At 40.4% G+C, this 26,368-nt stretch overlaps 3 protein-coding genes across 4 annotated transcripts in view; all 3 read right to left on the reverse strand.

Moving 5' to 3' along the window:
* Nucleotides 1–26,368, reverse strand: part of LOC307163748 (uncharacterized protein) — a 238,057-nt gene that overhangs the window by 183,016 nt on the left and 28,673 nt on the right. The gene's annotated exons all lie outside the window — the stretch shown is intronic.
* On the reverse strand, nt 989–18,397 carry LOC307163749 (uncharacterized protein). 2 transcript variants are annotated; one of them, XM_079879976.1, is made up of 9 exons: nt 18,314–18,397; nt 17,505–17,772; nt 17,013–17,105; nt 13,974–14,073; nt 13,123–13,464; nt 3,623–3,649; nt 2,942–2,968; nt 2,041–2,067; nt 989–1,937 (listed from the first exon to the last, which is right to left on the reverse strand). In XM_079879976.1, exons 5-9 carry the CDS (start codon nt 13,424–13,426, stop codon nt 1,747–1,749), a joined length of 576 nt encoding a protein of 191 aa, XP_079736102.1. In that variant the 5' UTR covers nt 13,427–13,464; nt 13,974–14,073; nt 17,013–17,105; nt 17,505–17,772; nt 18,314–18,397; the 3' UTR covers nt 989–1,746. The 2 variants fall into 2 exon arrangements, with proteins under 2 accessions (XP_079736102.1, XP_079736101.1); XM_079879975.1 differs by lacking the exons at nt 13,974–14,073; nt 17,013–17,105; nt 17,505–17,772; nt 18,314–18,397 and adding an exon at nt 13,544–13,827.
* On the reverse strand, nt 20,754–21,981 carry LOC307162986 (uncharacterized protein; the record flags this gene model as incomplete). Its single annotated transcript, XM_079878778.1, has 4 exons — nt 20,754–20,884; nt 20,961–21,035; nt 21,629–21,869; nt 21,964–21,981. The coding sequence occupies 4 exons, from the start codon at nt 21,979–21,981 to the stop codon at nt 20,754–20,756; spliced, it is 465 nt and encodes a 154-aa protein (XP_079734904.1).

Raw genomic sequence — 26,368 nt, forward strand, 5'->3', positions numbered from 1 at the left:
CATTTTCTTCAGGAAATGTACATTCTAGTTAACATTTATTGTTTCATTACTAAACGTTTTAAACAACATTGCCCACATGTTTCTGTCATTCAGATGAGCTTTTCCACTCTTGCAAACAGAGTAGGTTATGAGGTGTGGAGAGACATCATGTATCACTGGAACATGAACAGAGGGGGACCAATTTGTAATAATTTTAATGAATACAATGCAATTAATATAAACTTTCTGACAGTGTGTGGGACATCCGACTACTTTCCATGAAGGGGCGCAACTTATTTACGAATATCGCGATAAATATGTAGGCTACAGGAATTGAGACAGTAGCCACCCAGACAGCAACATAGTGTTGGCCCAGATCCGGGCCACATCTGGTACATGTGGATTCAACGCGTACCAGATGTGGGCCGGATTTGGGCCGACACTATGTTGCTGTCTGGGCAATGACAGCACTGAGTAAAAGCTGCAGGATTATGTACGAGCAGGGGCGTTGCTAGACATAAAGCTCTACTGGGGCACAGGTCCCCCATTTGTCTGAGATAGCAACAGTAACTAAGGAGGCCGTGGCTTACCGATAGGTCAATTAAATAAATTTCATATCCGAAAGAATGATTCATATCACAAACAATCAAAGACAGTAGTACAGAACACAATGTGTTATTTCCTGTGCTATAGCCTACAGTGCTGCAGGCAGGGGTGTTTGTTTCAAAAACACCAGGCTTGATAGTTGGGTGACTTAGCGGGGCTCAGGGGCATGCTCCCCTGAGAAAATTTGGATTTCTCTGATCTACATATATATTGTAAAACATAATGGAATTCATGAACAAATAAACAAAATAACAAATAAAATAAATAAAAACAACAAAAGATTAACCTTTTTTGTGTCTCCGAGTGTGATGGCAGATCTGACATCGTCTTTAAACGTGTGTAAGGAGGTTTAGCATTAGTAATGATAACATTTCCTGACAGAAAATGCACAAACACATCAAATGTATTAGTTTTACTGCTGTTTATTTGATCAAAACACATTTTTAAGCAAGGCAGTAGAAAGGGGTCACTTGCGCTTTAGCCTGGTTGGTGCTCACGGAACAGGACGCAAAAATCAAAAGAGGAGACCCAAGTTTTGACTCTGAAGAAGACGCATGGGCGTTGAAACGTTAGTCGTTTTGCACCAATAAAAAATCCTTTAAAACCTTGTGTGCTCCAGTCCTGCTCCTTGGTCCTAGCTAGACCTTGGGTCTCCTTTTTTACATTTTTAAGCAAGCTTAATTTTCCATAAAACAGTTTGTATTTCTATTTTCTCAATCAGCTTATGTGTGCAAATTAATGCTCATCAGTCCAGATAAACATATAATGTCTAAAGATGCAGTCTAACGATATTCAAGAAAGTCTGCTGATCTTTTTTTAGCTCATTCTTTACATGTAAAAACTGCACACTGCTTGAACTCTAAGCTTGAATATTGTTTATATATGTTGAATTAATAAATATTGCATTAAAGGTAGTGACGCAGTGCTTTCATGTTGAACTAAATATCATCGACACACAAATGAACCACAAAAAATTAATAATCACCACAACTGTTAATGATTTCTTTCACTGTTGCTGAAAAAAGCACCATTTGCCACATCTCAGGTTTTCAAAACTGATGGTGAAATCTTGTTAACAGATAAAGTCATCTGAAACACAGCTGTCTATTTTAATAGTGATGCTGTGATGCAGTGATGCTGATTTTCCTGGCAGTGCAAAGCTCAGATTGTCAAATAAGGGTTAGGTTTTTTTTTTTTATTCATCAGAGCTTCTTGTTTCGCTGCTCTCCACCCTTTCTGCTGTCCACGATGGTAACTGATCACTCCTGCGACGACTATAGTCAAAAGAAACACAAACACAGCCAGTCCAACGCCAGCGAACATCAACACACGCTCCGTCACCGTCACTCCATCTACAGAGACACAAGAGTTATTCACATTCATACACAACCAGACAGTTTTAGAAGTAGTGCTGCATGGATTTCCATATAATCAATTAAACAACCAAGATGTTACCTGTGATGTCCTCTTCTTTTGGCAGTTCTGTTTAAGAAAGACAAATATATGTCACTTTATTAAAAACACAGAAATCTGTTTAAACGGTGTTTCTGAAAGTCTTAAAGTTTTTTAACAGATGTTTATTAGTGCACAAAACAAATAACTGAATTTACACAAATGAATGAATGAATGAATGAGGCATTTATATAGCGCTGTTATATTTACATTACATTTATTCATTTAGCAGACGGTTTTATCCAAAGCGACTTACAAATGAGAACAAGAGAAGCAGTTAAACCAACAGTTGGACAACAATATGCAAGTGCTATTGCCCTTCCCAGTTTAATCTTTAATCTACAAAAAAGTACATGCACTCTTTTTTCTTTATATATATATATATATATATATATATATATATATATATATATATATATATATATATATATATTTGTGTGTGTGACCCTGGACCACAAAACCAGTCACATAGGTCATTTTTTTTAAATTGAGATTTATACATCATCTGAAAGCTGAATAAATAAGCTTTCCATTGATGTATGGTTTGTTAGCATAGGACAATATTTAGCCGAAATACAACTATTGTAAATCTGGAATCTGAGGGTGCAAAAAAATCTAAATAATGAAAAAATCGCCTTTAAAGTTGTTAATTTATGTTGGCGATTGTGCTGCATTCACTCACAAAAATAAATGTTTTGTATATTTAAGGTAGGAAATTTACAAAATATCTTAATGGAACATGATCTTTACTTAATATCCTAATGATTTTTGGCATAAAAGATAAAAGATAATTTTGACCCATACAATGTATTGTTGGCTATCGCCTCAAATATACCCGTGGAACTCGAGACTGGTGACGTGATCCAGATTTCCACAAAAATCAATTAAACAACCAAGATGTTACCTGTGATGTCCTCTTCTTTTGGCAGTTCTGTTTAAGAAAGACAAATATATGTCACTTTATTAAAAACACAGAAATCTATTTTAACATAATGTTTCTGAAAGTCTTTAAAATATTTTTTTTAAACAGATGTTTATTAGTGCACAAAACAAATAACTGAATTTAAACAAATGAATGAATGAATGAATGAGGCATTTATATATTTACATTACATTTATTCATTTAGCAGACGAAACTAACAGTAGGACAACTATATGCAAGTGCTATTGCCCTTCCCAGTTTAATATTTAATCTACAAAAAAGTACATGCAGTCTTTTTTCTTTTTATATATATGTGTGTGTGTGTGTGTGACCCTGGACCACAAAACCAGTCACATGGGTAATTTTGAAAACGTTTTGAAACTGAACTTTATACATCATTTGAAAGCTGAAAAAATAAGCTTTCCATTGATGTCTGGTTTGTTAGGATAGGACAATATTTGGCTGAGAAACAACTATTGAAAATCTGGAATCTGAGGGTGCAAAACAAAAATCGAAACATTGAGAAAAACTTCTTTCTCTCACTCTTTCTATCTCTCACCTCATCTACAGAGACAGAAGAGTTATTCACATTCATACACAACCAGACAGTGTTAGAAGAAGTGCTGGATTTCCACATAATCAATTAAACAACCAAGATGTTACCTGTGATGTCCTCTTCTTTTGGCAGTTCTGTTTAAGAAAGACAAATATATGTCACTTTATTAAAAACACATAAATCTATTTAAACGGTGTTTCTGAAAGTCTTAAAGTTTTTAACAGATGTTTATAGTGCACAAAACAAATAACTGAATTTACACAAATGATTAGTGGTGTAACGATCCCCTCATGTCACGATTCGATACATATCACGATACTGAACTCACGATACCATATTATTGCGATACTCCAAGACATATGATAAAAGGTTAACAAAAAATGTTCTGTAAAATGCTAATTTGATATTACATTGTGTGCGTAAATGAATATTCTTGAACTTGTGCTGGAAACCCAAAGCACAGGACAATAGAGACACCAGAATAACAATATTCATGATTCTGAAGATGAAAATACATAATTATTTTAGACGAATTTGCTTGAACTCTGACAAGATATATTTATGATAATGACGGCCACTTTTCACTGGTAACATCAGACATTTGTCATTATCAGGACCCACAAATATTCACCAATAAAAAAATTATTCATTAAATTCAACATTATATATAGTAGTTTAATGTAGTATTGACACTAAAACTCTGTAAAACGTACTCGGTTACTGACGTACTCGTTCCCTCTTCTAGAGAGAACCGAGGTTACGTTAGTAACCGAGTACGTTCTCTTACGAGAGGTTCTCTCGGACTGCGTAACATCTTACGCTATGGGGAACACAGTGTAAAACACCGTGCATGCTGAGATCCAGTACCAAAGTCCCAAGGGCAAGTGCACGGGGCTCATATAGTACACGATCATCAGGGACTCACAGAGAGTCCAGGAAGAGGGGCTAGAATAGCATCATTCCTGTAATAAATAGCATCTTATAAGGAGCAATTATATTGATAGTGTTTCACACAGCCAGGGCGACAACTCGGCCTGGTCTGATGAATATAGTGGGTCTTACACACTGCCCATAGAGCTGCGCGATCGATCAGCGAGCGTTTGCTCAAGCAGTTTCAGTATTCTGGGCCGAAAGCATCGGGGCAGACAATACCGATTTATTAGGCCGAAAGCAGCTTAGCTTGCAAAGCGGGAACCTCTAGGTTATAAAACCTTATAAATGTAGACGGGGAGGCCCAGCCTGCCGCCGTACAGATATCTTGCAAGGCAATCCCACTAGACCAAGCCCACGATGAGGCCATGCCTCTTGTGGAGTGCGCTCTAACACCTAACGGGCACTGCAAGCCCTTAGAGGTGTAAGCCAGCGCTATAGCATCAACTATCCATCTGGATAGGCTCTGTTTCGACACGGCAAGTCCCTTAGAACGTCCGTTGAACGAGACAAAGAGCTGCTCTGTCTGTCTGAAGACAGACGAGCGAGACACATAAGCTCTTAATGCCCTGACCGGGCAAAGGAAGCTGGCGTCCTTTTCCTCGTTAGAGACCGGCAGGGCGGACAGGGAAATCACCTGAGCCCTGAACGGTGTGTTGAGGGATTTAGAAACGTACCCGTGCCTCGGTTTGAGTATGACTTTCGAGTCATTTGGCCCAAACTCCATACATGTCGCGCTCACTGAGAGCGCTTGTAAGTCCGCTATACGCTTTACTGAAGCGAGAGCCAGAAGAAACACTGTCTTGAAAGACAAGTGTTTGATATCCGTTGATTGGATCGGCTCAAAAGGGGCACCCTTCATGGCCTCCAAGACCGTAGAAAGGTCCCTAATGGGAACTGAGGGAGGTCTGGGAGGGTTTAACCTCTTAGCTCCTCTAAGGAAGCGAATGACCAGATCGTTCCTTCCAAGTGACTGGCCAAGCATCGGTTTAGTAAACGCTGCTATAGCCGCCACGTAAACCATGAGCGTGGATGGGGCACTGCCCTCATCCAATAGCTCTTGTAGGAAGGAGAGAACCTCCATCACCTCACAATTTGGGGGTGAAAAGCCACGGGCTGTGCACCAGCTAGAGAACATAGACCATTTTGAGGAATAGAGCCGTCTCGTGGAGGGGGCCCTAGCCTGCATGATCGTGTTTACCCGTTGATGGCCCACGCATGTAGGGACCAAAGCTCTGGGCGAGGATGCCAGATTGAGCCCATGGCCTGAGAGAGGAGGTCCCTCCTCACTGGTATCGGCCATGGGGCAGCGCTCGTCAGCTGCATCAGAACTGGGAACCAAGCCTGGTTTTTCCAGAATGGAGCCACTAGTAGCACTGAGCATCCATTTTCCCTGATCCGCTCTAACACCTGAGGTAGGAGCACGACGGGGGGAAAGGCATAGAGCGGGCAGCGGGGCCAGATGTGGGCCAGCGCATCCCTGCTCTTGGAGAAAAACTCCGGACAGTGAGCGTTTTCTTGAGACGCAAACAGGTCTACTTCCGCTCTGCCGAATGTCTCCCACAGCAGTTGGACTGTCTGTGGGTGTAGAGACCATTTTCCTGCTGGAACATTGTTCCTGGACAGTCTGTCTGGTTCCACATTCAGGTGGCCAGGCACGTGCGCTGCTCTCAGCGAGCGCAGATTGTGCTGATCCCAGACCAGGAGGCGTTCCGTCAGCCTGTAAAGGTTTCGGGACCTGATACCTCCCTGGCGATTTATGTAGGCTACCACTGACATGTTGTCCGAACGGACCAAGACGGGGTGTCCTGTTATCTGGGGATGAAAGCGCCTCAGCGCGTTGTCGACTGCCATCATTTCCAAGCAGTTTATGTGTAGAAGCTTTTCCCGTTCTGACCACTGGCCGAAGAACTGTCTGCCCTCCGTAGACGCCACCTTCACACTCGAGGAAGTTCCCAGGCTTACACCTGACTGGTACCAGTCGATCGCTTTCCAAGGTTTCAGAGCTGAGACGCATTTCTGATCGACCTTGAGGCGAAAAAGACCGGAGGTCCACGCTCGGCGCGGTACTCGCGCTTTTAGCCAGAACTGCAGTGGGCGCATGCGAAGCAGACCCAACTGAAGTACTGATGATGCTGAGGCCATGAGACCCAGCAACCTTTGAAACTTTCTGAATGGGACTATAGTGTCGCGGTGGAAGGTTTCCGTCATGCGCTGAATATCCAGTCTGCGCTGTGGCGATAGCTGAGCTGTCATAGACAGCGAGTCCAGATCTGTGCCCAGAAAAGATATCCTCTGACTGGGGGACAGTGAACTTTTCGCCCAATTGACTTTGAGACCCAGATTCTCGAGATGCTCGAGTAATATGGTCCTGTGTTCTATGAGCTCTGAGTGTGACTGAGCTAGAACCAGCCAATCGTCCAAGTGGTTCAAAACCCGCATTCCCCGTAGTTTCAGGTGAGCGAGGGCCGCGTCCATGCACATTGTGAATGTACGGGGTGCTAGGGACAGGCCAAAGGGTAGGACTGTGTATTGATATGCCTGGCACTCGAAGGCGAATCTCAAAAATCGCCTGTGACGTGACGCTATTTGTATTTGGAAATACGCATCCTTCAGATCTATTGACGCAAACCAGTCCCCCTGGCAAATTTGCGAGAGGATTTTCATGGTTGTGAGCATTCTGAAACGGCGTTTTGAAAGCGCTTTGTTCAGCTGCCTTAGATCTAGAATGGGTCTGAGACCCCCGTTTTTTTTTGTTTTTTTTTCGGTACCAGAAAATATCTGCTGTACAGACCCCCTTCGCTCTGAGCTTGAGATAAAGGCTCTATGGCCCCTTTGCTCAACAGTTTTGCAATTTCGGTTCGAAGTAGATGTGCTACTTCCTTTTCTACCGTGGTTTCGATTTTCACCGTGCAACGGCGGGGGCGTCGAGCGAACTGTAGCGAATAGCCTCTTTCTATAATGTTCAGCACCCATTCTGATACCCCGGGAAGCTTTGCCCATGCATTTGCATGAATAGCTAGGGGTTGAATGAGATCTGGGCTCTGGCCGTGACGTAGTGGCGGCCGGAGAGCTTCGGTATGCTGTAACATAGACGCCGCGCTTGCAGCGTTCGAGGCGGGGGGCGCGCTGATCACAGCGGGCAGCCTGCCCGCGCTCGACTCTCTTATGGCGGGTAGCTGAGAGAGAGCGAGCGGGGGGGAACCGGTGGGGTTCGTCATGTCTGTGAGTGAATGTGGGCGCGGGCAGCGGGCACATTTACAACACTGAAAACACCGTCGGCTTGAGCTGACTGTATGTGTGTTGGTTTCGTTTTTACAGAAACCGAGAGACATGCAGTGTGTAGTGTTTGTGGGCACTGGGACGTGGGCACATTCACTACATTTATTGCGCAATCGACATGAGTCGATTTTATGTGCGCGAGGCCTGTGGGGCGGGCTGTGTCTGTGTGTAGGAATGGGCACAGGACAGTGGGTATTTTTACTACACTCATTAACACAATCGGCCGTGGCCGGAATACCAGGAAAAACACTCTTTGAGAGATTCATCTGGGTCGCCGTAAAAGCGGTGTTTGTGTGCAGGCAAGCGGGCCGTGGTACCGGCTTGTTTACTGCAGAATACACTGGAACAGTCGCATTTTATGGAACTGAACGAGCGAGAAGTTTTGGTGGAAGTCTGGCCACAGCGGGACTTGAACACCGTCGAGGGGCGGGGTAGCTTTCTTGTAACGTAAAGAAAAACTAGCCCCTTTGAAGGAAAACATCCATCCAGAGAGCGTCATCATGTCTTGTGACGGCATTCGTTTGCAGGCGTGCGTGTATTACAGCAGGCTCATTCACTGCAATATTGACATTTCCAGTCGCCTGAACTTGGGAGGGAACTGAGAAATGTGTGAGAAATGGAAGTTGTTCCAGCCTCGGCGGGACTAAAACACTTTTTTCTCTTTTCGCCGGTGAGTGACGCGCGCGAACTGAGCGCGGGGGCGCTCTCCTATGACGTAAAGAGAGCTAGCCGTGTGACTGTCGGCTTCTAACATCCCACGTGAGCGGCGCATTTTGCGCGGCTCGAACAGGGGGAGAGGGACGACCATTCCTTACTGCTCGACGCCAGGATAGAGCAGCTGTAATCCTCCATAAACGCAGCTTCTTCGTCGTCATCTATGACGGAAGCGGCGGCAGGCGGCGGACGCTGTCCGTCAGTGAGAGACTTGAGCTAAGCAGGCGGTGAAGCTGGCGGGCGAACCGGCGAGACTTTGCGGGTTGGAGGAGGTTCCTGGACCCGCTGAGTACGGAGCTTTACGGCGCGGCACCGCAGTGGGCAGAGGTGCAGTCTCGACGAAAGATGCCAGGGGAGTCCTCAGAGTCGCCACGGGCATCAGCTCGCAGTGAGGGCAGCGCCGTCGGCGAGCACGAGAGCTGCATGTTTCTCACCCAGGCAGGAAACGCGGATGACATGGCGGTCCCCGTCGCTGAGTGGGGCTCGGCACGAGCCACAGGAAAGGGGCATCTTAAAAAAGACGCCCGGCTCTTTTAGTGCAATGAGAGTGTGTGTCGCGGTGGCGAACACACACACACACACAAAACACAGTAGAGGAGAAAAGGATATAACGCCGGATAGACCAGCAGGAACGGCGACTGAAGGCGGTGCGGCCAGCGGCTTCAGATGCAGTGGCTCGTCCCGCTGAAAAGGCTTTTTCTGACGGCGCGGCTTCTTTCTCTCAGGATCCAGCGATGCGTGAGTTCCGCTGAAGAGATAAAAATCAGCTAAACCAGCCTCTCGAAGCTATATTTATAGCCCAAGGCCACGCCCGTGCGAAGCGCCCCCATTGGAGCTGACGTCATGATGGGGCCTTCCGATAGGCTGCTGCAGTTGCCGCAGGGCAGCCAATAGGCGAGCGAGCTGTCTCGCCTATGTCTGCATGCTGCCGCAACGCGTTTTACATTATTCCAAAATTAAGGATAATTTTTGGCTTCAGTATCTCGCGGAAAAGAGATTTACCCATAGCGTGAGATATTACGCAGTACGAGAGAACCTCTCGTAAGAGAACTTTTCTCACACTGTAATTTTTATTTTGAGTGAACTATACACTATACATATTGTCACTATCCACGATACATATTAATGCATTTTTGTATAGTGAAATATTGTGACACGATATATTTTTACACCCCTACAAATGATCCAGTTCAAAAGTTTCTTAATACTTTGTTTTGCTTAATACTTTGAATCAACCACTGAGAGATGCCTAGTTCCCCATAGATACGGTTCACTCGTATTGCATCGCTAGGATGGGGGGAAAACTCCCTTTTCTGTCAGGACCACTATCGTCAAATACGATTAGCATACAGTTGTACTGGCGGTGTGGTTCTGTTTTAGACATATTTTTCCAATTGTTTTAGAGGCACTAAGCGTATTTTTCACGCTGAAGCGCTGAGCGCTCAACGTTTTTTACCGGTCGCCAAGAGTTGAAGAATGTTCAACTTTGGGTAAAACGCAGCGCTCATCACTGTCACTTTTTACCCAACCGTCCAATCACAGTGGAGGAGGGGCGGGACTAATACCACTCCGACCAACCGCCACATTCTGCTTGTACAACGTCAACAGACGCCAACAACACGCATAATAACGGAACAAAAATTATTTAAAACAACAGAGCAAATACATTACATAGTATCGACATTTTATTTAGAAACAACACAGAAACAAACGATCTGTTAAATGAAATACTAGTAACACTTCTGCGGGTATTCTGTATCTTAGCGAGCAAAGCGGCTCAACGGAAAAAAATTAAAAATAAAACATTACGCTGCCAAAACGCTCTGACGCGCCACGTCCACAGCTAGGCGTTTTCAGCTGGCTAAGAATGCTTTGGTGCCAAATATATGACTCTCACTGCCCAATATTCTTCTTGAAGAACAGGGATGCGCTAAATCCAAGCTTAAACTGCAGTTCATCGACTGGCCACTAGAGACAGACTCCAAAAGAGACTCAATCCCATAGAAAGGCATGTTAAAGGTCCCGTTCTTCGTGATCCCATGTTTCAAACTTTAGTTAGTGTGTAATGTTGTTGTTAGAGTATAAATAATATCTGTAAAATTATAAAGCTCAAAGTTCAATGCCAAGCGAGATATTTTATTTAACAGAAGTCGCCTACATCGAACGGCCAGTTTGGACTACATCCCTCTACTTCCTTCTTTAATGACGTCACTAGAACAGTTTTTTGACTAACCTCCGCCCACAGGAATACAGGCGTATTGATAGCGAAATGTCAACAAGCGTGGTTAATGTTTATCTATAATCGGATACCGCAAAAGTTTAATTTGAAGTTGTTAGTTTGCTCTGTCCATTTCACCACGGACTGTTTTTCCAACCTGGGACAATATCAAGCACAGGCTTCTCTCAGCGTTTCATACTGACGAAGGGGGCAATTTCAACTATATTCCAGCAAGCAGTAAGTAGTGATTTGTAGTGATCTGGACACTTGCCAAAACTCGTTATGAAATCAATGACGCTGTTACACTGCACAATGAAGCTCTTACTGTACTTACCTCATGTTTGCATTGGTGAAATCATTAGTGAGAGTGCAGAAACTGTGTTGCAATTATAAGATCTTTTTTCATGCGATCAACAGACTGTCATCTGCTCAATGCTCATCACTGCAACCTTTTATGTGATGGGAATAGATCTAAATACTTAAAAAAACTTCTCACGATTCGTTAATCCTGATAGCTGTAATAGTAAAAACGTATAATAGCTGTAATAGTAAAAGTTTTCCAGATAGTTCCACATGTAATGCCAGATATTTCATATGCAAGCATGTCAGCCAATCACAGCAGTGGGCGTTTACATTGAAGTCTCACAGCAGACACGCCCCTTCAAACAGAGTGTTCAAATCAGAGGATGAAATCAGGCTAGGAAATATGCCTTTTATTTCTAAATTATAACGACTTATGATTTAAAAAACATACTAACATTATAAGGGCACCCCTGGAAACATTCTAAAATAATAAAATAATCCATGCAATGGGACCTTTAAAATACCCAACTTTACAGCAGAGAAAAACATGCTTACAAACTGGTACAAAAAGAGGTTTTTGTCTTTATAGTTAATTTTGCCCTTCATGATGACTGTGAGAGGGGTGAATTTTTTTATAACTCATCCGTTTAAATTATATTAGCCTTGAAGTTCTGCATAATTAAGGGCGTGGCCACTTGAGTGACAGGTGGATTGCTGCTGATGTCACTACTAGCCGTTTGTCTGCTGTCTGTTATCGTCACGTCACCTCAGCTAATCTGCTTCTTTGCCCAGTTTCGTTTATCCGGGAGTGACGCGCTACCAAGATGGCGACGGCTGGCTCCGCCCACTTTGGGCTTCAAAAACACTCTTCAGAAACCGACGGGTGACGTCACAGACACTACGCCCATGTTTTTAGCACCCTGGCCAATTCCCCTGAAGAAAGACCTTCTGTCCCAGGCGAAGGGAATGATTTGGCACCCCAACCTGAGATGTGGGCCCTCCACATATGGCCCCGCAACGGGAACTTATGGACTTCCCATAATACATTTTTTAAATACATACATGTATGCAGAGGTGGACAATAACCAAGTACATTTACTTGAGTTCTGTACAGAGTATCTATACTTCACTTGAGTATTATTTTTTCTGGAAACTTATGACCTTAACTTCTCTATATTTGAAAGACAAATGTCATACTTTTAACTCTTTGAAAGACAATTAACTTTGAAACTTAGTGGAAGATTTTTTTCTCTCGTTAAAACATGATTGTTTTTTTGTTTGTTTTTTGTAGACAGCCTATCAGTAATCGCACTTGTAGGGTAACATGAAGTTCAATGATTTCCCAGCATTTTTTGAACACTGATCAGTTGATGGCAAAATGTAAGGTTCGACAATGACGTTAGTTAACAAGCAAAAACATATTCGGGCTAATAATGTTACCTGAAGTCCTTTCAGATATATGTTTTAGCTGGATCTTGTCAAATAAACACAATGTAGAAACCTTTCTTTTCTAGTATGATAGTGACTTTGAAAAGAGCTTTGTAACTTTTAAACAGGTATTAAATGAGTTCAAGATAGTCTCCAGACTATCTGTGTTTATTTGACAAGATCCAGCTAAAACATATATCTGAAAGGACTTCAGGTAACATTATTAGCCCGAATATGTTTTTGCTTGTTAACTAACGTCATTGTCGAACCTTACATTTTGCCATCAACTGATGTCAGTGATGTTTGATCTGATATCTATGTTTATAATAGAGAACTCTGTGCCAAATCTGAATGTTTCTCATTGGATCTCACTCTCGCAGCATTCAGATTTGGCACAGAGTTCTCTATTATAAACATAGATATCAGATCAAACATCACTGACGTGGAAACACTGTGCCATGAATGAACAAGTTATAGAAGGCTTTAAGTCCACAAATCAGCAACATTCCCTATGGATTTAATGTAGTTACACTACCTAACAGTAACTATGGTATTGTGACAGAAATAGTCAAACGCTTACAAATACTACATCAAATCATATATATCATATTTAAATGTTATTTTTAATGTGGTGACCAAAAGATATTTTTTTTCATCCATCAAATCCCCATTTATATCCCCATAATATGACTCATCTTACCCCCAATGATGAGAAAAACTGAAATATGTTACCTTCAATCTCCAGTCTGATGGGTTTGTTGAAGTGCATCTCTGGAGTGTCAGACTTTATTCCATAGAAATAAAGTCCTGAATCTGATTCTGTTAATCCAGAAATAGTTAAAGAGACTCTGGTGACCCAACTGTCTGCTGTCATTTTCATACGAGTTCGGTTCTGATTGTAAGTGGTCAGAAGTCTTCTCCCGGTTTTGTCCTTCTCAGCCGAAATCAGCAGAACGAGCTCTTCAGATCTGAGACGATACCAGGCGACTTCATCTCTGTTTCTCATGCTGCAGTTCAGAATGATGTTTTCTCCCATCCGAACTCTCACATCAGAAGATCCTCGTACTGACAAATCTGGAGAGATGTTTATAATAATTACTATAAAGGTTTAAAATAATGACATTATGTAAAGTATTAAAGTTTGATAATTTACCACTGGAAGAGGTTTGCATATTTACAAACCAAATTACACAGAAGAAAATACACTTTTTCATTTTGTCTCAACCGATGCGAATAGTTCTCAGACTTGATCCACAAATGCTGTTCTCACTTCCTTTATAGCTTTTCTACCTGCTGCTTTTTTCCGTTTTTTCTGGTTACGAAAACATTTATAGGAAATGGCATCATACAACATGCCTTTCCATGTAAAGTTCTCCTCAGATGTGGTTTGCATCAGATACTGTATGCTTAGTTAGCAAACTAACAAACTGTAATGTCAAGAAATTTTCCAAGCAAAGCAGTTTATATACAAAATCAGCTGCTGTACACATTTACAACCATCTATATTTCTCCCAACCCAGTTTGGTTTCAATTCCACAAAACTTTCCAAATTCACATAATTGTATGCAATGTTTATTTCCTACACAGTATGATTGTTATTTCCAGTATTCTTCTGGATCCTCTTCTGTTGCTCCTCCTCCAGATCTGCTCTCACCGGAGAGTCCGTGGGGAATCGCCGTTGACCTGCAACATTCAGTGTGAGAAAAATCGCTGTCAACATTTTTATAAATTTACAGACACTTACACCGTGTCCTAACCAGACGCAATGCGATAAGATTCCAGCGACAAATAATTTGTCTGTACACACTAGATGCGACGCGACTGCGAGATAGACCAACGCTACTTTTGCGTCATCGAAGGGTAACGCCCCTTTTTGGGGGAAAACAAACGGATTCCCCTAAGAACAGAACTCGCTCGCTCTAGACCTGCAAAGTTTCTTGATAGCAAAAATCGCACAAACATACACTCTCTTTGCCGGCCGAGGACCGTGAGCGGTATTTAAAGAAGCTACTGGATAGGGAGTTACAGAGGTGTCCCTTTGAAATGGTCGAAAACTGGATTAATGACCCCACGCAGTGGCCAAATATGGACTATTATTCAGACATCTACCACTATCTCGTGGAATCACCAAGTAAGTAACGTTAGCCTATTTATTTATTTTTTGTCATTAACACACTCACAGTATGACAAACTAGACGATTGAGGCCATGTCAAGAGGAGTCGGTGGTTTACTTGGATCATATTTCACTTGATTTAAGCTATTGACAGTTTTGTTGTCGACTAGCTATACTAGTAAGAAACCCTCAAACACTGTACAGAACATGTCAGATGCTAAAAACATAAATAGTCCGTACCTTAAGTGGGGTAGAGACAATGAAAAACATGCCCCATACATATTTTGCCGTACACTGTAAACCTTTTTACAAATTTTAAAGTCCTTGCACTTTCTAGACACTTAGCAGAAACCAGCCAAGTCCACTTTAGTCCTAGTCTGCCACTATTTCAACAGTAAAATCAGTTAACAGCCAAGGTAGCGTGCCTAGTGAGAGCTAACGTTAATCACGTAGCTGCTAGCAGCTTCGTCTTTCTAACTAGTAAGTTATAGCTAGTCGACAACAAAACTATGTCAATAGCTTAAATCAAGTGAAATATGATCCAAGTAAACCACCGACTCCTCTTGACATGGCCTCATCGTCTAGTTTGTCATACTGTGAGTGTGTAAATGACAAAAAAAAAAAAAAAAAAATAGGCTACTTACTTGGTGATTCCACGAGATAGTGATAGATGTCTGAATAGTCCAAAGAGAGTGTATGTTTGTGCGATTTTTGCTATCAAGAAACTTTGCAGGTCTAGAGCGAGCGAGTTCTGTTCTTAGGGGAATCCGTTTGTTTTCCCCCAAAAAGGGGCGTTACCCTTCGATGACGCAAAAGTAGCGTTGGTCTATGAGTAAAAATCAATCAAAACCCACAGCCAATCAGAACAGTGTGTGGGCGGAGTCAGACAATCAGAACAGAGTGTGGGCGGAGTCTCGCGGCGAGTGCACGGCACCAGAGAGAAATCTCGACGGCACTCGCAAGAATGGATAAGTACATAATCAAATTCACAAATATTACACCATTTAAACATTATTCAAATACATAGGCAACTGAGTTACTAAAACAATCTTTGTCAAAGAATACACTTGTTTGTTCACAGTTTGAAGAACGTTCTTGTTTCCATTTGTTTAATTTTAAGATCTGAGGTGAATTATCCATTGTTGCTTTTACAGCTACAAAGCTGAAGCACTAAATGATATTCAAAGTCACATTACATGCTTTTAACATTAAATAAAGCACATAAACAGTACCTGAGATTATCATCACCACACTTTGTGTTTGTTGTTCCAGCGCGATGTCACAGAAAAATAGAAAACGTTTCTAAAATAGATTTGTCGTGTGTCGCCGGTTAGGACAAAAACTCTGATTAACATGGAAAAGAGGCATTTTATCACGTGTCGCCATGGTGTTATTGCTCATCCACATGGTAGCAGCATGCATAAAGAAATTACTCAGGATAAAGCAAAAACCAAACGGTGTATCTGGCAAAGCCAGACATACCAGTTTTTGGTCACTCTTAAGGTGTAAGATATACTATACTTCTGCGTCGAACTCACGCCGTAGCTACGTCGTAGGCTGTGTGTAGCGCACGTACACCTTCGGCGTACCCTGACGCGCACCTCTCCAAAAATGTAACAACGCGTCAACTCTACGCGGGCGCAAGCGCTGTGATTGGTCTGCTAGGACCACTCCCTCGGGTTTCACATGCTCCCTCTGCGCGCGTGAACGCAGACAACGACGCAGAAGTATAAATGAAAACCAACGCGTTGCCTACAGTGTAGAGGCTCATGCGTAGGTCCGACGCAGAAGTATAATGAGGCCTTTAGCATCATGGGCCAACTTGAGTTACAAAAAGGCCCCAAACCTTTTGCTGCATTCAATTATACAGACAGAGGCTCTTTCACATGGAAACATCTGCTAACAATGGAAATTTACATTCAGAGGTTACACCTTTTGGGGGTATGAGACCATTTGCCTGGAGACCACCTTCCTTGTGTGCCAGTTATCTCTAAACTCTTAAAACCTTATTACCTTTTGTTTTACTTATTTGGAAATGAGACATTTGTACCAGTCGCACTGAGACATTTCAAATGATACCAAACATGTACAATACTCGATGATAATCATTCACATTAAACTATGTTTATGTTATGTATTCTTGGGTGAATTCAGGTGATCTGAGCATGAGAGAGAGAGGGTGAGGGATGAGGGAATGAAATGTAGATTAGGATGACTCGGAGGTGAGTTAATTTGTGAGGTGAGTTAATTTCTCAAATGTTAATTTCCAGAGAGGTCCTCTCAGGGCCTCAAGTAGACTGCCTGGTATTTATCTAATTTCTGAAGCGTCTTACAAACGTCACGGATAGTTCATAGAGTGCTGGTTTAGATCGACTCTGAAGTAGGAGTAAATTAGTTCCTCCAAAAGAAGTTCCTAGGACTAAAATCGTTCCTAGTTCCTGCGGTGCGAACGCACCAAAATCTGGAAACTTCCGCCAATAGTTCTAGGAAATAGTTATAGTTAAATACCGGTGCGAAAGGTCTCCCCAGAGGTCACTGCACCGACCTGGCGCTCCCCCTTGGTGGCGATCATATTATCTGGCACCTGGACCGTTGTCATACCTGAAATTGAAATATAAACTTTGATGAGCTTTCATGAACATTTATAAGTGTTTATATTCCTAGATGTGTGTGTATTGTTAGTGTTTGTATATAGTTACTTATTTATTTACATTATTGTTTTATTATCTCTATATCTGTGTTACATTTTTTTGTTTTGTTTATTTGTATGTTTTTATTATAGCTAGGTGAGTGTGTGTGTGTATGACAGTGTTTTTATATAACTACATATTTATTCACCTCATAGTTTTATAATCTGTATTATCTGTATAAGCTACATATGTATTTATCATCAAAGTCTATAATTGATTCAATTTGATATAACAATAGATTTGTCCCTTGTGTTTTAAACCACTGATTCAGTGTAACTTTTTTTAAGTTTTAATGAATTGTAAACTTTACCTGTTTCATCCACGTTCTAAAAGTCCTTTGCTTCAAAAAGGTAGCTGGAATGCAGGTTGTTAAAAAAAAAAAAAAAAGAGGACACATTTGTTCTGTTGAAGCGAGTGGAACTGGACATGCTGGAGGCTTGAGATCTGCGAACAGATAATGTGTTGTTTCGTTCAATGAAGGAGGGGAACAGGTCCTTTCCCACCATCTCGGTGGCATCCCGTCCACTCGGATATTTACAGCCATATATGCTGGCTAACTCATATGCAAATCTGCGCACCTAAAACAGTAATAAAATATATATATAAGAAAATAAAAATAAAAGGTTAGTGGGAGATTGTTTATGACATGATTAAGATCAAATAAGACTATTGATCCTGCACTGGGGATTTTTACATGTTGCAGCAGCTTTACAGACAGTGGAAAAATGAAATGTAATGTTGATAATAAAAAAAAAAATTAGGAGAAAAATGAAAAATCTATTTAAAGAATATACAAATCTCGATTTAGTCTGTCCGCACTGTTCTCTGCCCTCCTCTTGCAGTATCAGAGCAAAGTGACATGGCATAAACAGTAAGACAGATATCTTGATACAGATATAGAAGTCCACATTAACAGCGCAAAAAAAGTAACAAGTGTTTCTTTCGTCCTGACTGGAACTCCTGACACGATTTACTTGTTTACTGAAAAACTCTGACAAGGCAAACTTCAAGATGTGTTTCAGCACTAAATAATCTGTAGATTAATCATTAGTGTGACGCAAGAAAGTAAAAACACAACTTGTAATTAGAAAAAAAGTACAGCTTCAGTAGGTTACTTACCCTGCTCGAAAACTGCTTTGCGAAACTCACCACGGAAAACGATGAGGAAATCACGTGATATTTGGCAGCTCATTGTTTGGCTGAAAGTGTTGTCATAACTTGAAGTTGCTTTGTTACTTTCTTCCAGGTTTTTCCCCTACTTCCTCGCACCAGGGACTTTCGGAGGGGAAATATTTACACTGGAACTGCATTTAGACCCTGGTTCCTACAGTAGAAACACACAGATTACCAGTCCAAACTCCCTAGTTCCTGAGGAAAGTTCCTGCGGTGGAAACGCGTCTTGAGACAGAGCGACACGCGTCATAATCTGAAAACGAAATATTCTGCAGAACAGAGAAGTTTCATTTCTCAGCGCGATACAGATTCAGACATCTGATAGAGAGAGAGAGAGAGAGAGAGAGAGAGAGAGAGAGAGAGAGAGAGAGAGAGTTTGATAAGTACACTCCTACTCTTTATAAGAAGTGCAAAGGTTTTTTTTTTTATGTCAAGTCATCTTTCCAAATTACTCCAAATTACTCCTTTCTTTCGATTTATTGCAACTTCTTTGCCATTGGTGTTCATTATGTTATACCAATGCATTCAAGACTATCCTAATGCCATTCACGTACAAAGCAACGGTATTTATAAAGGAAGGTTTTTTTATTTTAGACATTTTCAAATAACTTTGACATCGGTGTACTATACTATTAGTAGATATAGATTTTGCAAACACACTGTCACAGATAGGTACAGAAAATTATCAGATTAAAACAAACACATTTATGTCAAAGATAATCTTTCTGTTCTCATTATAATGTTATGTATGTGATAGATTGCACTTGCAATCTAAAATGTTAACAGTTATGACAGTTAAAATGTTCTTAACTGCATTTCATGATCAAAGTGTAACAGTGGCATCTCATCCCAATTTTTTGTTTAACTAATTACCATAAATTCGGGCGCCAGATAGGTTTCAACCTATCACCAGAAATAAATTGTACTGTACCACCAATTAAAAAAAATAAAAAAACAACAACTTTATATCATGACAAATAACAAACTGGATGCAGTTCAGTTGAGTATATTTTTCACAATAAAGCAACCAAAAAACGCAAGAGCTGGAACTGCGCTTTTTTCAGGCAAGTCGCAATTCTCTCTTTCCTTCCTGGAAAACCTATCTCCCCCTCTCCATATTTTACTTCCCTTTTATAATTCCCACCTGACTGTTTCCTTTCCAGATATGGGCATGGAAATCCGGAAATTTCGCAGAGCTTTTAGAAATTTAAAGGGGTCATATAATGGTACATGCACTTTTACAGGTTGATTGTACTGAAATGTGTGTTGGCAGTGCCTGTACACAACCATCATAAAATGATAAAAATCCATCCAGTGTTTTTTTTTTAAATCTTCTTATATGTTTTCCCCTGTCTCAAATCGAGCCGTCTGACCTTGTGACGTCACACGGTCGGACGCCCCTCCCACGATTGTTGATTGACAGCAGCGTTTCAACACAGACCCGTCCTCGCTCGTGAGCAAGCTGTCATCATAGTCCGCGCAGTCATTGTTGATACGCTGGAGCAGAATGGCGTCTAAGCGATTGTGGTGTTCTGTTCTAGGGTGTAATAACGAACACAGCATCATTTTGATGTTCCCAAATCCAAACCACTGAAGACGCAGTGGCTGAGTTTTGTTTTTGAAGGGAATATTCCCCACGATCAACGCCAATGCTTTCATGTTTGCGCAAATCATTTTTCATGACCATTAGCTGTAACATCAATCTGTCAATGAACTAACGTATACATCAGTAAACACATAGCGTTCGTATCTCACTACTCTACCCTGCCAGTGCACACAAAGATAGATCAAAGTGACATTACGTTAACCAACCATTCAGAAATGTCCTGTTCGAGCCTTAATTGTCGAACTTCTTCGGGGCCGTCATCTTGTTCCGGGTCCGACTCCGGTTCAAATTGATACGGTTGCACAGTGTCCTCAGAGACTCCCGCTGCCATTCTTTCTCCAAAATATACCCTCAACTGTTGTCAGGGCAACACTCCACATGTGTTGTGTCAAAACGCGCACAGAGCAGAGGGGCGGGGTGAGCAAAGCTCATTGTCATTTAAATACACATGCACTTAAACAGCGTGCTGAAAACAGAGCTGTTTTTGACCAGGTAAAATGAGTGTTTTCTTACAATACTAATGAGAATTTTTAATTAAAGCATATTACAAACTTTTCATTTAGACCTTAAAGAATCATATTAACTTGTACAAAAATGGCATTATATGACCCCTTAAGGCCCTGGAAAGTTTTTGAAAATAAAAATTCATAGTTACAGGTTCTTGAAAGAGCTTGCATTTATTTTTTGCAATAACTTTTCTGAAACAAATTCCATATTATTCCCTCCGGTCCGCTAATGTTCATGATTGATGGTCGCTGTCACGAATGAGTACTTTAATACTCAATCGTTCTTGCCCATCGCTACTTTGTAGGAATCTGGTTGCTTGTTCCTGTTCAGATGTTGACGAGTTATCTTGATTAATATAATCAGAGCCATCAGAGCCAACGGAGCTACAATCCAAACCCAAGCAGCTGGAAGGGGAAAGAAACTATTATTAAACGTTTTTACAAATGTTGTAACGGTCTCAGTGTCTCTGGTTTTACTTACAGTGTTGTTCGGTGTCATCAGTTCTGAGATCATCTGTGCTGTTCAGATCATTTCCCTCTGATTCTGTGCCAGATTCTGAAGAGGATATTGAAAGATTAGTCACACAGTTTAGTCAAGTCAACTTTAATTATACAGCGCTTTTTACAATACAGAATGTTTCAAAGCAGTTTTAACGGGAAAATAATGCAACAAAGTTTATATGCGTCATAGTCCATCTTAAGTAAGTTCAGTGATGGTTAATTTTTGTTGTAAAAAAGTTATTAATTTAGTTCATTTATATATACAGCCGCTCTGGAGAAAAGAGTGATGTCATTGTCCAGCTCAGTTCAGTTCTCATCTAATGGAGTCAATGCAGCAGATCAATAATATTGATGAATATTAAAATAAATGTCCCTAAATAAGCTATACATACACTTTGTAGGAGTAGGACCAGTGTGTGTGTGTGTGTGTGTGTGTGTGTTTAAGTTTTATTGTATTTTATGTTTGCATGTTGATTTATCAGTGCACATCATTATAGTTTTAATAATCTTGAATCAGAATAACTTCATCTCGCAGCATCTCTTCTCTAATATTAATTAATATTAATTTGCTGTTTAAATTATGAAAAATAAACCTCACCTGTCCACTTTATATGTAATATTTCAATACATCCATTGAATTTCACTCACCTGTGACATTAGTAGTGACCAGTTCTCCTCCTGTTGAGTTCAGGACTCTGTAAATCCCAGCATCACTTGAGTTGAACTCTCTGATGAGCAGACGACCATTGCTGTCGTTCAGTCGATCATTCAGGACACCTCGTCCTCTCCTCCACATCTCTGAGCAAACTGTGCCTTTACAATTCTCAACTGTTTCAGCTTTACGTGGAAGATCATCAAACTCCAGCTCTTCACAAGTGCTCAAAGTGCTCTACAGAACAAGATTAAAAGAAGATATAACATGCATACTAAAATGAAAGCAACAAAAAGCCCAAATCAATATTTAAAATCAGTTCTGATCTCACCAAGGACATGGATTTCATAATGGCGGTAGGAAATAGGATCTCCGTTGCCATATGTAATTAAAGTGTATTTTCCAGCATCAGTGGTCTTCAAGTCTTTAATAATGAGGTCTCCATGATCACTCTCAAACACCCGGCCCTTGAATTGTTCGTTCTGTTTAACACCATAAGCGACTTTGGGTCCAAATATTAGGCGAACGGATAAATTCTCTCCGATGATAAAATTAAAAGGCAGGGAAACACTGCCATCTTTTTGTCTGTGGAGAGTTAGAGAAGCAGCACCTAAATATAAAAACACTGTTGAATCACTATATAATATTGATACTGATGTGTTTTTTAATGTCACTGATTCAATTTACAAATAATTCCTCTTTAAATTACACACACTCACCTGACAAAAAGGCCAGAAAACTGAAGAGGCACCTGATAAAAATAATTTTATTATTCATTGTATATCGTCGCTGTCGGGCAGAAATCTTGCATCTCCATGTTTCGTAATTTTTGTGGTCAGTGTGATCAGTTTGGATTTTGGCACTAAGGGTTTTGAAATTATACACCTTACTTGGGAAAATAGTACCAAAGCGAATAAAAAAACTGTAACAACTCAAGCCTTCACTACACCAGTGTGCTCATCATTTACACTGATAGACCCCACCTCTGTTCTTCTGCTCCAAATTCAAAGACTTATTTCTGTGAATACAAATCAAAGATATACAATAACATGGAGTAGTAAAAAAATCTCACACAACAACAACATGATCATATAAGCATTACATTTTTAAATTTTAGAGGCATTACACTCTGATGTCTTGTGGACTTACCAACCGGTTTACGGACAAGAGCTTTGCTGTGAAAAAATTCACAAATCAAGCAGGTCAAGATGAAACTGGGTTCAGTCTTCTGAGTTGACGACTTTTGAACTATACGCATTATAAAATAAAAAATTGAGTATAAAAACCCCCACACAGATTTCGGACCAGAGGACCGCGTCACCTGAATCCACAAATCATGAAAAACAACATGAGGTATTATTTGCATGTCTATGACAGCGCACTATAGAGCCAAACGAAATCTGAATATCAAACCGTGTCCCACCGTACCTTATGTCCCAATCACCCTTAATTCACCTTACCATTGGGCCTATTGAAGACATTTTTCATTACCTTAAATTTAAGAAAACTGATCTTCTGATTTTTTTTTTATTTGCACACGTGCTACTAGATAGCTACATTTGACAGTTCGCACACATCTGAAAAAAATAAAAAAAAATAGACTATATATAAGCATCAGTAGCCTATAGTCACAGGCCAGAGGCTCAGCACGCTCAGCACACGTGTTTTTCTGACGCGTTTATGTAATTTACGGGATCATTTCATCCATTAGATCGAAAAAACCCATATATTCACTCACCCATAGACTCTCCTCTTGAAGAAATCAAGACAGTGGTTGAACGTGGATAAAAGAGGCGGATTAAAACACTAGGTGTAAATGGGAATGTGAACCTCGTTTACTCGTGATCCGATCGACCATAACGCATCTGAAGAGACTGAATCAGAACAGACTATTTTTGTGAAGAGTAAACTGTGATGCTCCAAGTTCGTTCCATCAAACGCTCCATCATCCCCATCCCAAAAAATCCAAAAAAAAATCACAGGACTGAATGACTACTGTTGGCTTAACATCTGTGGTCCTGCACTGTTAGCCCGGAATTTATATCTAATAAATAATTAAATTACAATATAATTCAAATATTTAAATTTGATTGCATTACTTATAAATATTCGTAGATTACATTCAGAGCACACAGGTCTGTGTGTGGATGATGCGGTCAACATGAGACTGCATCATATCCTTCAACATCTGGACAAACCACATGATCCTGATGTGGACCTCAGTTCGGCTTTCAAATCCATCATCCCAACACTCCTCCAGACTACCCTTACGAAAAAGAAGTTCATTCAAGTGTACTTAGGGATGGGACGGTATGAAAATTTCATATCACGATAATAGCGACCAAAATTATCATGATTATCAATATTATCACGGTTTTGTTAAAACAAGATTAAAGTGTACAAAAATAACTGATGCTCACACTAAAAAACATTTAAACAAGTTTTATATTTGAAAATCAACAAACAACAAATAAAACAAGCAGCTCTATGCTTTTTTAAGCAAGATTAAATTCTGTGGCATTTCCTTCCTTAAAATGACCGTCGTCAATAACAGTGTATCACAACGGACGCGCTCTCTCGTTTCATTCAAATACAACTTGCCATCTTGCGTCTCCTTTTTTGATTGTACTGAAAATTAAATCAGACTTGAATTATTGTTTACTGAGTTTGATTATATTTTTGTGATCATGTAAGATTTAAAACATTAATCTGCCTTCCGCCATCCCTTCTCGAATAAAAACATCAACATTGCGCGCTGCGCCTGCGTCAGCCTTTTGCTGGCTGGACAGGATTTACAGTGAGTTATTAAAACCGCGAAAATCAAACACGGTTTTAATGATGATTCAATTTTAAACGATAATATTAACCGTATTCATTTTATTGTGGTTTAGTGAAACCGGTAATCGTCCTATCTCTACTAATAAAAAAGAAGCTTCTTCTGTCACCCAAACAAAGTCCTTGTGTGTGTGTAAAGATACTTGGCAAGGAAGCTCATTCTGATTCTGGTTATATAGTGCTTTACTATGTAATACCATACACCAACAAAGCACTGAATGATGCGATGGCTGGCACAAAACAAGTGGAAGTGACGTGTAGTCAGTAGGCCTATGGCATCCCATTCTCGGAAATTGTGCTCTTGATTTCACCCACTTCAAGAGAAGCTAGTTTTGATGCGGCGTCCGGGAAGCGATACAGTTTTTGGTCTTTCTTAATGACACCTCAGTTGGGGATTTACAGTGGAAAATTATTTCATTTTCACAATCGCTCAATCACTCCCCCCCACCCACAGTTCCCGAGTCTCCCAATACTGAGATTCAAACCCTTGACCTTTGTGTTACAGAGAAGAGAGAGATTTATTCAATTCATTGAACAGGGATTATTAAGAGGCAACGTTATGGCAAGTACACACCTACTCTCTACGATAAGTGCAATGTTTTTTTTGTTTTTTTTTTTGTAACTGCAGAAAGTCATCTCATCTTAAAATATATCATTCTAAGAACGGATGAGTTTTGAATATACAAAAGTCCAAATTACTCACTTTCTCCTTTATGTAATTTCTTTACCATTGGTGTTAAACCTCATTATACCAATGCATACAAGACAATACTAATGACATTCAAGTATACAGCAAAGGTAAAATGTATAGGCTAAGTAAATGTTGTCATATATGTGTCATATATGACTATACTGACCTTTAGATGAATTGACACAGTCTCAGTGAGTGGGATAGTTCTACAGCTAATAGTTGTGGACAGTCAATGAACATGGCATGTGAGCTGTGTGATTTTGAAGCCTGAACATAAGACTGCAGAACTATTACCATGTAAGTTTTCTTATTTTAAACATTTTTGTGTTCTTATAGGTCTGCCCCAATAGTTTTGTCTTGTTTTTGGGAAACTCAGTAGATACGATTATGACATGATGTTTTTTTTATTTTATTTTTTTATAGTGGGGTTATTAATATAATTCTTACAATGTTTTAGCATGATTACTCCGATTGGTTGTTAGTAGGACAAACAGGCTAACTTCTAAAACTTGTTGCTTATAGCCTATTTATAAAATATAAATTTATAATGACCTGTCAATCATCTTGTCAAAGATAAAATCGTCCACATTTTATTTCCTACCGTATATCGAAGAGAAATGCAGAATCTTGTTGATCTGCAGTCGTCGCGTGTCTTTCAGACACACGTGGAGACTCACTCCTCATATTAATGTATAGGCTAATGATGCATTTAAAAGTTAATGGCCAAACAGGTCTTTATAAAAGTCCAAATTGTTATTGCAGATGAAATACAACACGGATAACATTACATCAATATTTTTCTATCAGGTTAAACTTTGATTATTCACTCAAACCTTTATCTAAACCGCTCACCGTCGGCGTTCGCTTCGTTTGTGTCCATCCCGGTGTGGTGGTGGTGGTGGTGCTGGACGTCATTTGGTTTTTCAGACATGCACGACTGCGCGTGCAACTGAGAAATGGTTTGTTCGCGTCAACAGCACGTTTGATGGATTATTTCATAAAGATAACTATAGTTTCAGCGTCGCGCTTATTTCTAAACTAATTGTTTACCTTGTAACTTTTTTTAATTATTATGCACGTTTTGTGCAGTTGTAAGAAAATGCATGTTAGTTTTATTTAGTAGTGTCCTGATGGGAGAAAATCATAGACTGTAAAAAAAATAGAGCTTTTCAAAGTTTTGAATCAATTTAATCAAGTGAAAATAAGCTTT

This window comes from Squalius cephalus (assembly GCF_949319135.1).
Source record: "Squalius cephalus genome assembly, chromosome: 8".
NCBI classification, from domain to species: Eukaryota; Metazoa; Chordata; class Actinopteri; order Cypriniformes; family Leuciscidae; genus Squalius; species Squalius cephalus.

Coding starts and splice junctions, on each gene's coding strand:
- LOC307163749 (XM_079879975.1), bottom strand. CDS start 13,604: ATGAAAAAGTGTATTTTCTTCTGTGTAATTTGGTTTGTAAATATGCAA. Junction 3,650..13,122: donor CATCAGACTGGAGATTGAAG/GTAACATATTTC, acceptor TTTCTTAAACAG/AACTGCCAAAAGAAGAGGAC. Junction 2,969..3,622: donor AAAAGAAGAGGACATCACAG/GTAACATCTTGG, acceptor TTTCTTAAACAG/AACTGCCAAAAGAAGAGGAC.